The sequence below is a fragment of the Pseudophryne corroboree genome, chromosome 10 (assembly GCF_028390025.1).
Source record: "Pseudophryne corroboree isolate aPseCor3 chromosome 10, aPseCor3.hap2, whole genome shotgun sequence".
In the NCBI taxonomy this organism is placed as follows: domain Eukaryota; kingdom Metazoa; phylum Chordata; class Amphibia; order Anura; family Myobatrachidae; genus Pseudophryne; species Pseudophryne corroboree.
In genome coordinates this window covers 370,366,030-370,379,650 of record NC_086453.1, presented here as the reverse complement: position 1 = coordinate 370,379,650, position 13,621 = coordinate 370,366,030, and the positions used below count along the sequence as shown (strand labels likewise).

The 13,621-nt window shown below is 47.5% G+C and overlaps 1 protein-coding gene across 2 annotated transcripts in view; it reads left to right on the top strand.

The window, feature by feature from the left end:
• Positions 1 to 13,621, top strand: part of CRTAM (cytotoxic and regulatory T cell molecule) — a 61,571-nt gene extending 47,950 nt beyond the window's left edge. For both annotated transcript variants that reach the window (XM_063943721.1, XM_063943722.1), the window contains exons 8-12: positions 2,904 to 2,984; positions 3,787 to 3,879; positions 5,216 to 5,350; positions 10,368 to 10,454; positions 13,433 to 13,621. In XM_063943721.1, coding sequence (XP_063799791.1) covers positions 2,904 to 2,984; positions 3,787 to 3,879; positions 5,216 to 5,350; positions 10,368 to 10,454; positions 13,433 to 13,521 — 485 coding nt within the window. In that variant the 3' untranslated portion in view covers positions 13,522 to 13,621. The remainder of the gene's footprint in view (positions 1 to 2,903; positions 2,985 to 3,786; positions 3,880 to 5,215; positions 5,351 to 10,367; positions 10,455 to 13,432) is intronic.

Sequence of the window (13,621 nt, the reverse complement as noted above, 5' to 3'; positions counted from 1 at the left end):
ACTGAGCTGATCATCTTCCCACCCTCCCGCACAACCTCACCTCCCACAGTCTCATTATCCATTGATGGCACGACTATCTCCTCTAGCCCCCACGTACGCTGTCTTGGTGTAATCCTTGACTCCTCCCTCTCCTTCAAACCACACATTCAGCACCTCTCACAAACCTGTCATTTTCATCTCAAAAACATTTCCAGGATCAGACCTTTTCTCACCCAGGATGCCACTAAGATCATTATTCACTCACTGATTATTTCCAGACTGGACTACTGTAATCTCCTCCTAACTGGCCTCCCTGACAATTACCTCTCTCCACTCCAGTCTATCCTCAATGCTGCTGCTCGGCTCATCTTCCTCACCAAACGCACTACATCCACCTCCCCTCTCCTACTAGCCCTTCACTGGCTTCCCTTCCCCTTGAGAATCCAATTCAAACTTCTCACTCTCACTTACAAAGCTCTCACCCAATCCTCTCCCATTTACATCTCTGACCTTATCTCCCTTTACTCTCCCACCCGTCCTCTTCGCTCTGCTAATGCACGCCGCCTCTCCTGTCTCCTGATTACTTCCTCCCACTCCTATCTCCAAGATTTTTCACGTGCTGCTCCCTTCCTTTGGAATTCTTTACCTCTCCCCCTCAGACTCTCCACCTCTCTACAAAACTTCAAACGGGCTCTCAAGACCCATTTCTTTACCAAACCCAGCCAAATCTCATCCTAACCCCCTGTTCCATGCTTTCTATGTACCCCATCTGTGTCACCCCTGTCTGTCTACCCCTACCCCTAGAATGTAAGCTCTCACGAGTAGGGCCCTCTTCCCTCATGTGCTCACCCTTTTCTTCTTTAATAATTCTCAACTGCCCAAATCACAGTTTTTGGGCCACCTGGAACTTATCTCTGTCATTTACTGGTGTAGTTATGCTTAGTTACCCTGTACTTGTCCAAAATTGATTTCAACTGTAAGTCACTGTTTTGATTATGTGCATATGTACTCTGTAATTGGGCGCTGCGGAACCCTTGTGGCGCCATATAAATAAATGATAATAATAATAATAATAATAATAATAATAATTTAACCCTGTTTCTGTAGTGCAGTGCAGGGGAGAGCCTGGGAGCCTTCCTGACCAGCGGAACTGTGTGAGGAAATGGCGCTGTGTGCTGAGGAGATAGGCCCCGCCCCCTTTTCGGCGGGCTCGTCTCCCGCTTAAAAATGGATTCTGGCAGGGGTTAAATATCTCCATATAGCCCCGGAGGCTATATGTGAGGTATTTTTTGCCAAAAAAAGGATTTTCATTGCTGCCCAGGGCGCCCCCCCCCAGCGCCCTGCACCCTCAGTGACTGCCGTGTGAAGTGTGCTGAGAGCAATGGCGCACAGCTGCAGTGCTGTGCGCTACCTTAAGAAGACTGAGGAGTCTTCTGCCGCCGATTCTGGACCTTCTTCTCTTTTCAGCATCTGCAAGGGGGCCGGCGGCGAGGCTCCGGTGACCATCCAGGCTGTACCTGTGATCGTCCCTCTGGAGCTAATGTCCAGTAGCCAAAGAAGCCAATCCATCCTGCACGCAGGTGAGTTCACTTCTTCTCCCCTAAGTCCCTCGTTGCAGTGATCCTGTTGCCAGCAGGTCTCACTGTAAAATAAAAAACCTAAGCTAAACTTTTCTAAGCAGCTCTTTAGGAGAGCCACCTAGATTGCACCCTTCTCGGCCGGGCACAAAAATCTAACTGAGGCTTGGAGGAGGGTCATAGGGGGAGGAGCCAGTGCACACCACCTGATCCAAAAGCTTTACTTTTTGTGCCCTGTCTCCTGCGGAGCCGCTGTTCCCCATGGTCCTTTCAGGAACCCCAGCATCCACTAGGACGATAGAGAAAAACGGATTTGAGAAACGCTGCTCTAGGTAACGCAAATGACATAGCAGGTGAATGAGACCTTGCTGTGTTCTTAGAACATAACATAAACGTGTGCTGATACAGAACCACAGACAGCTTGTTTGTGCCTGGACCCCTGTGCAGGACAGCGGCGTCACTTGCTGTGGAGGGGGGTGGGGCAATAGTGTTGTGCTTAGTGGTGGCATAACCCCTAAATCCGCCTCTGGCGTGCAGTATTCGGTGTTCTCAAAGCCTCTGCTAGCCGTGGGCATAAACCACAGGTGTAATGATCTAGGGGTGGAGCCAGTGTATGCAGTGGGCGTGTCTAGGTGGGTCAGGGGTGTGACCTCTTTTAGTCCTAATTTTTTAAATACTAAAGGCCCGTACACACTGGTCGATATATCGGCCGTTCTCTTGAACGGCCGATATATCGCGGGACCGTCGGCCAGTGTGTACGGCCGATACGTCTGTGACCTCCGTCGTTCACAGACGTATCGCGTCAGCCGCATAGCACAGCTGACGGCCAATATATCTACCGATATATTGGCGCGTCGCTGTGTGTGTATGGGGCGGTCGGCCGACCGCCCGTACACATGTTGCGGCGGCCGGCGGTGATTGACAGCTGAACTGGGCGGGCGTGTGTACACGCCCGCCCAGTTCATGACGTCAGTCCCCGACGGATCGGGCAGTGTGTATGCACAGCACACTGCCCGATCCGTCCATAGATATAGCTGCAGATCAGTTGATCTGCAGATATATCTACTAGTGTGTACCCACCTTTAGGTCCAGATTTATCAAGAATTGGAGAGTGATACATAGCACGGTGATAAAAACCCCAGCCAACCAGCTCCTGTCATTTTTCAAACACAGTCTGTGACATGGCAGATAGGAGCTGATTGGTTGGTACTTTATCACCGTGCTATGTATCACTCTCCAGGGCTTGATAAATGGGGGCCCAAATAGATGAAGGAAGCGCAGACTGGAGGATAAGCTTCGCAGTTTTATGACTTGTTTATGACTGTTCATATTGTCTTCCCCGTTCAGGGACTGTAACACTTACTGCAATAGCAGAAAGAAATACATTAGGATCGGATATTATAGTCACAAGCGGACATGGAACCACAGGTAACTATTTATAACATTGTATAGCATGTAAATCAACGCTACTGTATATGAAACGTTCTGGTATTTTATTGTATACTCACCCACTCATTGCAGAGTGCAGCATACTCAGGGGAGATTTGTGTAATAGGCACACCTATGTGCGCGGCACTGAAGAGGGCGTGTTTTGCACGTTTAAGTTTTGCTAACTATTATCACAGTAATAATATATCTGTAATGGCCACAAAAAGAACCTGCACAAATGAAATGACCAGTAAGGCTGCATTAGCCCATGAGCCCAGGACTGTCTTCTCAGCATTGTAGGCCCTGGGCAAAGCAATGCACTGGGGCCCCTACCCACACATTCACACGAACCAATAAATAATCATAACATGCCTATCCTGCAGTCCCGTGCCTTCTCTCCACCTGACTCCATACAGTGAATGGCTATCAGCACTCTGATTGGTGGATAGCTCCAGCCATCCACCAATCAGCACGCTGACAGCCATTCACTGGGAGGCAGGTTGAAAATGCTGCCTGGCAGCTCCGATTGTGTGACCACCAGCCGCCCCCTGTGGATTCCCCTAGAATTGTGGGGCTCTGGCAGCTGCCCGGTGTGCCTATATATTAAGATGGGCCTACATGGACCAACTATTTCAAGGAGTATCCCTAAAAAAAAGTATCCCTTAAATTCAAATTGGGTGCTTGTCCGGAGCATTTTGTGAGCGTGTCTGGGCGGACCACAGGCTGATTGTTTTCCAATACCTAATAGATAAGGCAAGTGGTGGCTGAATACTGACTGTTCATATTTTGGTTACCCTCTTAGAAGCTGTAACTCTGATCCTGTTACCAGAGGGAAACACAATATCGGGAACTGACGAGGACACAACAACAAAGGATAATAAGAATATCAGCTCAGGTAACTAATGTAAACAGGACTGCTGGTAACTGCATGGAAAATCCCACTGTGGCTAAAATTAAATGAGAAGAGTGCATTACAGTATGTCATGTTACCTGTGAGGTGCGTTTCACCACACGGATGAACCACCTGTCTGTCTGGCTGCACAGGCTACTAGCACGGCATGTCCCAATTGCGAACATACAATAATTATTGGTGCTGGCTAAGCCGGGGACCAGTGTCTCTTGGAAACCACAGTCCTCACTGGGAGTCCAGCAAGAAAGTGATGGGGAGGAGCTTTGCAGTGAAGAAGGACAAATGTAACGTGGAATAAAGTAGAGGACCGGGGTTTTGAGATTCCGGAGCAGGTAGAGGACCACTAAGGTGTAGAATCTGTTCCAATAATGGCACTGAAATAGCACACCAAGGACCAGCGGACCGTGTCAGGCCTACGGAAAGGTAGGTAGTAGACCCCTCCCCCTTATACAGTAAGTGGCTTATGGATATGTTCAGTAATGCAAGAGGTTCACGGCAGCCCAGTAACTTGGGAAGCACTAGGCACGTCCCCAGCGTGATGTGCAATGAAGGGGGGGACAGGACCCATGGCCTTGTCCCCAATGTGAAACGTGACCACGCATCCTTGCGGTGTGCACACTGAAGACCCAGTAGTTAATCCCCACATTAGTAGTGCTGCTCACTTTTTCAGGCCGGAGTCAGCACATTTCTACCCACTCCGACACCACCCAAAACGGGCTCTGACTCCACAGCCCTGTAAGGGACTAAGGGCTCTATTCATAAAGCAGTGAAAAGTGTGGAGAAGTAAACCAGTGAAGAAGATGCCCATGGCAACCAATCAGCATTGAAGTAACATTTGTAATTTGCACACTATAAAATGATACAGAGCAGCTGATTGGTTGCCATGGGCAACTTTTCCCCTGGATCACTTCTCCACACTTTTCACTGCTTCATGAATAGACCCCCATGAAAATGAAGAAGAGAAGATTGCTGACCAGTTATGACAACAAAGAGTTTCGTTCAAGCCACAGGTTTATTGAACAGTGTACTTTGTGGTCTATTCTAGGGCACAGGTCATATACACCATATAATTTGTATCATATACAAATATCGAACGTGTAAGTGGATACCATTGTAATTGTTCTCCTTCTTTATACTTTTTCACATTTGTCTGGGTGGACAGATGTCGGGACTCCGTCTTCACTGCTTTCCTCTCAGGAATTTTGGTGATATTGGTGCCAGAAGTGGGGGCCTTTCTTATGTGTAGATATCACCTAGAATTAAATGCATATTTTTGTCACCACAACTGTAAGTACTGTATTTTTTCTTTTATTTTTTGCAGACCTGGACGCTTTCAGGCGGAAATCGGATAGCACGCTCGTTCTGGTCCTGGTGTCTCTCATGATCTGTGTATTGCTGGTCATTGTACATCTGTTCCTGATGAAGCTGAAAAAGGCCCACTCAATGTGGAAAAAAGGTGGGATGTGTATGGATCACTGGGGGAGATGTACTAAACCGTCAAGGGAGATAAAGTGGAGAGAGATAAAGTGCCAGCCACTCAGCTCCTAGCTGCCATGTTACAGGCTGTGTTGGTTGGTTGGCACTTAAATCTCTTTCCACTTTATCACTCTCCAAGTCTGAGGGCTCACCATCAATATCTGTCACTGAGGGTGGACATTGGCTGTGGGAGTCCAGTGGTAGCCTGTGGCAATGGTTTGCGTACCTGCACCTAGCAACCATCAATGGCTGTCCTACAATGTTTTTAAACCATCAACCATTGCTGGTCATGCCATCTATGTCCAGCCCTACTATGTTACAGCTGTTCATATCAGAGGTAAGATGGGGACAGCATCAGTCACGTAAACAAGAGCGCCATCTGCTGCTCTGACTCTGAACTTGCAGAACCATACATTTACTGGTAGAGATAGACAAGTTAGGACTTCCATCTGATGTGGAACTAACAGTCCCAGCATGCCATGTCAACTTGCACTATTTCTGGTCTATTGGGAGCTATTAGTAGTAGTACTTGCATACACAGACGTTATCTACAATTCACACATGTGCCGTAATTACCGACTATGGACTCGGGGTCAGATTAATAGGAGGAATGATGCGGCAGCCAACCCAGGCCCCTTTTACACCATAGGCCCGGCAGATCTAGCGGCTAAGAAGAGGATAGCTGGATCTTAGTGATGGGAACTACTTCTCCGACGCCCTGTCCGCAGCAGCCCTAGAAGAACATACAGAAAGGTGTGTCGGCAAACCCCAATCACAGCTTCACTTGATACATCGGGCAGCGTCGCTTTCTCCATAGGGAACTATGGGGCATTGCAGCAGGTATCAGAGACCCTTCCTCCATACATTGCAGGGATACATAGTATCTGCGGCGTTCCCCCGAAAAGCTGTTGACATTGTATCAGAGACCCCCCGGCCTGCGACTTTAATGACACGTGCTGTACAACAGACTCAGACGGACACAGATGTTCAGATGTCGCACAACGCACTGATCTGTGTAAGAGAAGTAGTTTTGTCACTCCCAGTGTTATATTTCTGCGAGTCACCAGCACATGTTGTGCAAGAGAGACGATCGCTGCAGTCACATGGGACCTGTCGCGCTGAGAGGGGTTATTTGGGGCGACTGAAGCAACTGTAAGGGGGAGATTCAATTGCAAGTGATAACCAGTTTCCGCGTGAAAAGTTTTCACTTTCCATGAAAACTAGTTAACGAGCTATTCAATTGCAGGTGCAATTAGCGTGCTTTAATTCTCCAGGTTAGTCACTTGTAATTTTTTAATTATCTTACACTCGAAAACGTAACGCAATGGGCGGGATGTACTATGTGACATCACCGCCCAACGCCGCCAATCCTCCTGGTGCCAAGCGCATATGTGCTTACACATGCCCTTAGCATTGCGAATGACAGCTCTTCCGATAAGAGCTGTCCTTCGCGATCCCCGGCGTTTCCCTGGCTTCCAGTCTTTGGCCCCCGGTGTTATTCTGTGCAGAGTGACGGGGGCAGCCGCGGGGGGATCCGATCGGCTCCCTCACACCAGGCTTCTATGGGGTATTGCCAGCAAAAGCTGGCCAACCCCTCCGCAGCGCTGACCCGGCGGCTGGGGCTTTGTACAAATGGAAAATGCGGTAAAGTACATCCTGCACTTTATCACCTCTAACTGAATTCCCCCTATGCGAGGACACATATGTAGCGCCAGTTTCTACGACTGATACTGATGTAGCCACATCTGCGCTTAACGAGCACTGTCCCGCTCCTTAAAAAACAATTGATAACAATCAGTGCGCCCCAGCAGCCAAAACAAGGGGTGGTTTAAAAGTATCACCAATACTTCAAAAACATATCATACAACAAGTAATTTACCACCCTTTATCTAAGGCGCTTCTCAATTGACCGTCAAGTGAATGTTCAATCTCAGTGTTTATGGGGATAATTGCCCTTAAAAGATATAACATAACACAGGCATAGCATAATACTGTGATAACAATAAAGCACGTAATATATAGATGCAAGATCCAGACTCGTACCAAAAGGGATGGTCTACTAAATAGTAGACAAACTCGCTTTTTGTGGAGCGGATCACCGACTTAGAGATGTTCTTGGTCTGTTTGCTGCATGGACGATGTTTCCTTATTCAGCCAATTTATCATATATAGAGGAAATAATACTTGGATAGTGTATTACCATAAAAAATTTATTTCCACAAACAACATAAAATCTCTAAAAGATGGATTCTCACCAGACTGAGTGGTCTACCAAGGTAGACAAATGCGTTTTGTTTAAGATAACTACCAGGCGTCCCCAGGAGTGATCGTCCCCAGCCAGGCGAGAGGTCCACCAGAGTCCTGCTACCCTCACCTTGGTCACGCCTGGCTGGGGACGATCACTCCTGGGGACGCCTGGTAGTTATCTTAAACAAAACGCATTTGTCTACCTTGGTAGACCACTCAGTCTGGTGAGAATCCATCTTTTAGAGATTTTATGTTGTTTGTGGAAATACATTTTTTATGGTAATACACTATCCAAGTATTATTTCCTCTATATATGATAAATTGGCTGAATAAGGAAACATCGTCCATGCAGCAAACAGACCAAGAACATCTCTAAGTCGGTGATCCGCTCCACAAAAAGCGAGTTTGTCTACTATTTAGTAGACCATCCCTTTTGGTACGAGACTGGATCTTGCATCTATATATTACGTGCTTTATTGTTATCACAGTATTATGCTATGCCTGTGTTATGTTTTATCTTTTAAGGGCAATTATCCCCATAAACACTGAGATTGAACATTCACTTGACGGTCAATTGAGAAGCGCCTTAGATAAAGGGTGGTAAATTACTTGTTGCATGACTGTCCCGCTCCTAGCCGCGACAAGCCGTAGCATTTGCCGCTCCGATTCATGCACCCCCAAAAGATATAGCCACCATGAGCCAGACTACGGGGGTCATTCCGAGTTGATCGCTAGCTGCCATTGTTCACAGCGCAGCGATCAGGCTAAAAAATCGGCACTTCTGCGCATGCGGCTCAATGCGCACGCGCGACCTACTTTCACAAAAGCCGATGCAGTTTCACACAAGGTCTAGCGAAGCTTTTCAATCGCACTGCTGGCCGCAGAGTGATTGACAGGAAGTGGGTGTTTCTGGGAGGTAACTGACCGTTTTCAGGGAGTGTGTGGAAAAACGCAGGCGTGTCAGCTACAAACGTGGGCGTGCCTGGGGAAATGCAGGCGTGGCTGGCTGAACACAGGGCGTGTTTGTGACGTCAAAACAGGAACTAAACAGTCTGAAGTGATCGCAAGCTAGGAGTAAGTTTCGAGCTGCCCAGAAACTGTACAATCTTTTTTTGTAGCTGCGATGCGATCCTTTTGGGGGTGATTCCGATTCCGAGTTGTTCGCTCGCTAGCTGCTTTTAGCAGCATTACACACGCTAAGCCGCCGCCCTCTGGGAGTGTATCTTAGCTTAGCAGAATTGCGAACGAAAGATTAGCAGAATTGCGAATAGAAATTTCTTAGCAATTTCTGAGTAGCTCGAGACTTACTCCTACACTGCGATCAGTTCAGTCCTTTTCGTTCCTGGTTTGACGTCACAAACACACCCAGCGTTCGCCCAGCCACTCCCCCGTTTCTCCAGACACTCCCGCGTTTTTCCCTGACACGCCTGCGTTTTTCCGCACACTCCCAGAAAACGGTCAGTTTCCGCCCAGAAACACCCACTTCCTGTCAATCACACTCCGATCAGCAGAACGATGAAAAAACTTTGTTAGGCCGTGAGTAAAATACCAAACTTTTGAGCTAATTTACTTGGCGCAGGCGCGCTGCGTACATTGCGCATGTGCAGTTTGCGATTAATCGCTCCGTAGCGAAAAAAAATAATGAGCGAACAACTCGGAATGACCCCCTTTGTTCGCACTTCTGCTAAGCTAAAATACACTCCCAGAGGGCGGCGGCTTAGCATTTGCACGGCTGCTAAAAGCGGCTAGCGAGCGAACAACTCGGAATGAGGGCCTACATCTGTACATTATCGATGTTTAGGAAATGTTCTGACGCAGATTTCTGCCATTGCATGCAGTATTATAGTGATGTTACCGATAATTACTAAAGAAAATTATTTAATAACCCGTTTCATTGTAGACCCGTCCCCTCCATCTTCTGCGCTCGTGGCGGCCGCAGCCTTTGAGCAGATTTATCACAGGCTTTTTATCCATTAGGGAAACCTCTGAAACGGTTCAAATAATAATACTGAAAGCTATAAAGTGCTGGGCCATGCGGAGAACCAGCATTGTGGTATAATTAGGCGACACTAATTGTTCAGACAAACAGCGCTCCATTCATCACCGTGCTAATCGTGCAACGTCGCTTCTTTCAAGCACATATTTACCACTCTGAAAGAAGCCTTGATTTAAGTTGTATATAACCGTGCTTCAAGCATCACTCATGTTAAAGCCCACAATATCTTATGGCTAACCCATTAATGGGGGCTGCCGACTGTTGAGAGAGGGAGGGATGTTGTCTTAAGTAATGCAGCGCGGACAAGGCCCAGCACTTCTCTTCCCTAATGGGATTCTAATTAATTAATGGTGAAGGCTTGTTTATGTTTCCACCTTTTACAGAACAAAACTCCGATTTAAGCCACAAACTGACACAATCGGCAAATTATCCGAGTTACGGGGAATGAACGAGATGACAATGCGCCGCGCTCTCTCCCGGGTGCAGCTGGGGATTCTGTGCGCACGCCATGTTTTTGTTACTCGCTTTCTGCACACCTGCTACTCCCCATTCTTCAGCCTGCGCACAAAAGGCTGATTACAAGGTGTTCCCGACTCTTCCCGCGGCCTTTGCCTTGTATTCTGTGTCTGTAATGAGGCGGCCTGTACCAGGGGGCGTAGAGACTGTATACTGAACCAAAAGCGCGGTGAAATGTTCCTAGTAAGGAAACGTCTGCAGATTATCTTATCTCTGTTCTTTCATTTCCTTCTGCCAGAAAATGAAACATCTGATCAGACGCTGGACAGCACGAAATCCAAGTGTAATGAGGACGCTACTGGTCAAGCGAAGAACGTCTGTCTAGGTGAGGTAAAAGTGAGTTCTGGTGGGTGGATTTTATATTTTGGGATTTTCCATGAAGAGTCAGAAATAAAGTTGACTTAAATGCTCAATTCTGGGCCGGCACGATAGCACAGTGGTAACCATTGTTGCCTCGTATTGAGGTTGATCCCAGCCATCACCATGGAGTTCTGAGAATTATACCCCTTTCAGATCGTGCAGCAATCCGGTTTGCGGCGCAGTCTAAAAGGGGTCAGTTGAAATAACCAGAGTCGAGTGTCCTGGTATTTCAACCAGGGTAGGTACAGGGTTGAACCGTGTTCAACCCGACTCGCGGTGCGGTGTAAATGGGTAAGGCTGGTCAATGCGACCCGGGACCCGTTCGCAACATAGGAAGAGGCGGCGCTTGGAGATCATCTCATCTCCAAGCACTGCCTCCGCACACGTCGGTGGTGACGTCACCAACCTGGCATATTGCCGGCTCGGGCCGCCTGTCTGAAAGGGGTCTCACCGAGTCGCACCTGGGAAGGACTCGTGCACAAATCCCAGGTGCGACTCGCAAATAGCGGTCTGAAAGGAGTATTAGTTCACCAAATACATTTCAAGAGACTCCCATTTCCGGAATATCCTCATGGGTGCCAAGACGGAGTGGGGAGCAGGTACTAGTTTCCCAGGCCTGGAGGAGGAGCCAGACAGGGGCCCAAGCTAGCTGCTGAGGTGGACAAATGCCCCTTTTTGTCGCAGGAGGGAGTGTGGTCTTTTTTCTTGGAATAGGCCACGCCCCCGGAGTACCCAGGCCAACTGGATGTCTCAACGGCCCTGTCTACACTCACAGGTTTCTGAAAACAAAACCTCAGAGTTCTACCTGCCTCCGCTTAACTACCAACCCCTCCGTTCATGTCTCCTAATACACTGCTCAGTTTAACCCTTTTTATGTCCTCTAGTAATCATGAATGGGCCTGATTCATGTTTGTAAGTAAAGCAAAAAGGCAAGCAACTGGGCAAAACTATGTTGCACCGCAGGTGGGGCATATGTAACATGTGCAGAGAGATTAGATTTGGGTGGGTGTGTTCAAACTTAAATCTATAAATAAAATAAAGCTATCTAACATTTGTGGGCTACATGCAAAAGCAGCCAGTATTTACCTGCACAGAAAACATATATATGTATTTCCATCCCTTGCATGGCAGCGAGGTTTGTTCCAGACACAAGGGTGGTCATTCCGAGTTGATCGCTCGCTAGCAGATTTTAGCAGCATTGCACACGCTAGGCCGCCGCCCTCTGGGAGTGTATCTTAGCTTAGCAGAATAGCGAACGAAAGATTAGCAGAATTGCTACTAAATAATTCCTAACAGTTTCTGAGTAGCTCCAGACCTACTCCTAGATTGCGATCACCTCAGTCCGTTTAGTTCCTGGTTTGACGTCACAAACACGCCCTGCGTTCGGCCAGCCACTACCCCGTTTCTCCAGCCACTCTGTTTTTACCTGGCACGCCTGCATTTTTTAGCACACTCCCTGAAAACGTCAAGTTGCCGCCCAGAAACACCCACTTCCTGTCAATCACACTACGATCACTCAAGCGTGGAATAAACGTCGCTCGACCTTGTGAAAATCTACTAAGTTTTGTGTTAAATACTTAGCACATGCGCGCTGCGTACCATGCGCATGCGCATTTTCCACCTAATCGCTCCGTTGCGAAAAACGGCAACGAGCGAACAACTCGGAATGACCACCAAAGTTACATGCTTTTTTTGCTTTAATTACAAGCATGAATCAGACGCAGTGTCTCCATTGCGTGTCACTATTGTGCTTGGGAATGGTTATATACGTTTGTGTAAATGGCACCTAGAACTGCGCTTTTCCACAAGTGTGCGCAGCTGGAAGGTGCGGTCTGTGCCCCATGTAAAGAACATGGATGAGGCTGACCAGCCAGAAAGCTCAGGGAATATGTCTCCCTCACTTCGACAGAGATAAAGCAACGACGTAACCCATAGCAACCAATCAGATTTTTTTTTACATTTTCCAGCTTGTCCTAGATAAATGCTAGCTAGAATCTAATTGGTTACTATGGGCAACTTCTGCACTTTATCTCTCCTGCAGGTTTGCATCATCTCCCCCTAGAACGTTGCCCATTTTCTACAGCTCATTCCAGCCTCTAATTCGGAGGCCGTGTATATAAGAAGGATACGAAATGACCCATTGCGTTTATATTACTGTGAGGACTGCAGTCGTATGATGATATATAAGGCAGTACACCCAGTACGTTCATCGCTGGGATTCACAATCGATCTTTAAGTAATAGAAGCGTTCTCTTAACCTTTATACAGCCGTCTCCCGGCCGTACATGGCCGTGTAATGTAATGAAGGGATTGATCCATTGATCACGACGTAGAGGATTCTGGAGGCTTTTCGGTCTCAGACTGGTATTTAGCTCCCGGGAATTGTACAGGGCTCACTCTCCGGCCTGGCATTTGTTTACCCAGGAATAACAGAAGATTTAAAGTGCCCCGTCCCTTTGTCACAGTGCAAGCAGCCGTCCTGTGGGGTGAAACAGTATTAGGTAGAACCAGTGACCTCACTGAGGCAGGAATCGGCGGCCTGTATTTCTTTATCCCCCATACTGGGAGACTCGGCGATGATTCGCATCTGGGAATTCACCTTTACTGAGTAGACTAGTCACTATTGTCTTCTCACACTGGGAAATCCTGCAAACATGGCCTGATGGGCTGACTTGTAGAAAGATTTAAGGAACTCTTAACAGTGGAAAGTGTATGTTATAGGGAGGCTAACGAGACAAGTGTCCCCGGGCCAGGGATGTAATGGGAAGTTTTGTATGTCTGGGTGGACTACACAATATATTTGGAAATAAAAGGGAATTTTTGATGAAATGGAACCGGGTCGCCTAAGTGTTTGGAAAACCCGACTCTGAATATTCCCAAGCACTAATAATAATTCCCAGTCTTCAGTTGCCAAACTAATGACGCCACGTTCTCTCTCCGCAGTGACTACCTCGCAGAACGTGACAGGAATACAGTATAATAACCAGGTGTCCATCGACGCAGAGGCACCCTGCCAGCCCCCCACAGTGTGAAGAGCCCTTTCTGTCTTTTAAGTTATAATTTTATCTACTGTATGTGTTTTATATGTTGCTAAATATTCTGTACTTTTAATAAAATATGTCATATAAACTA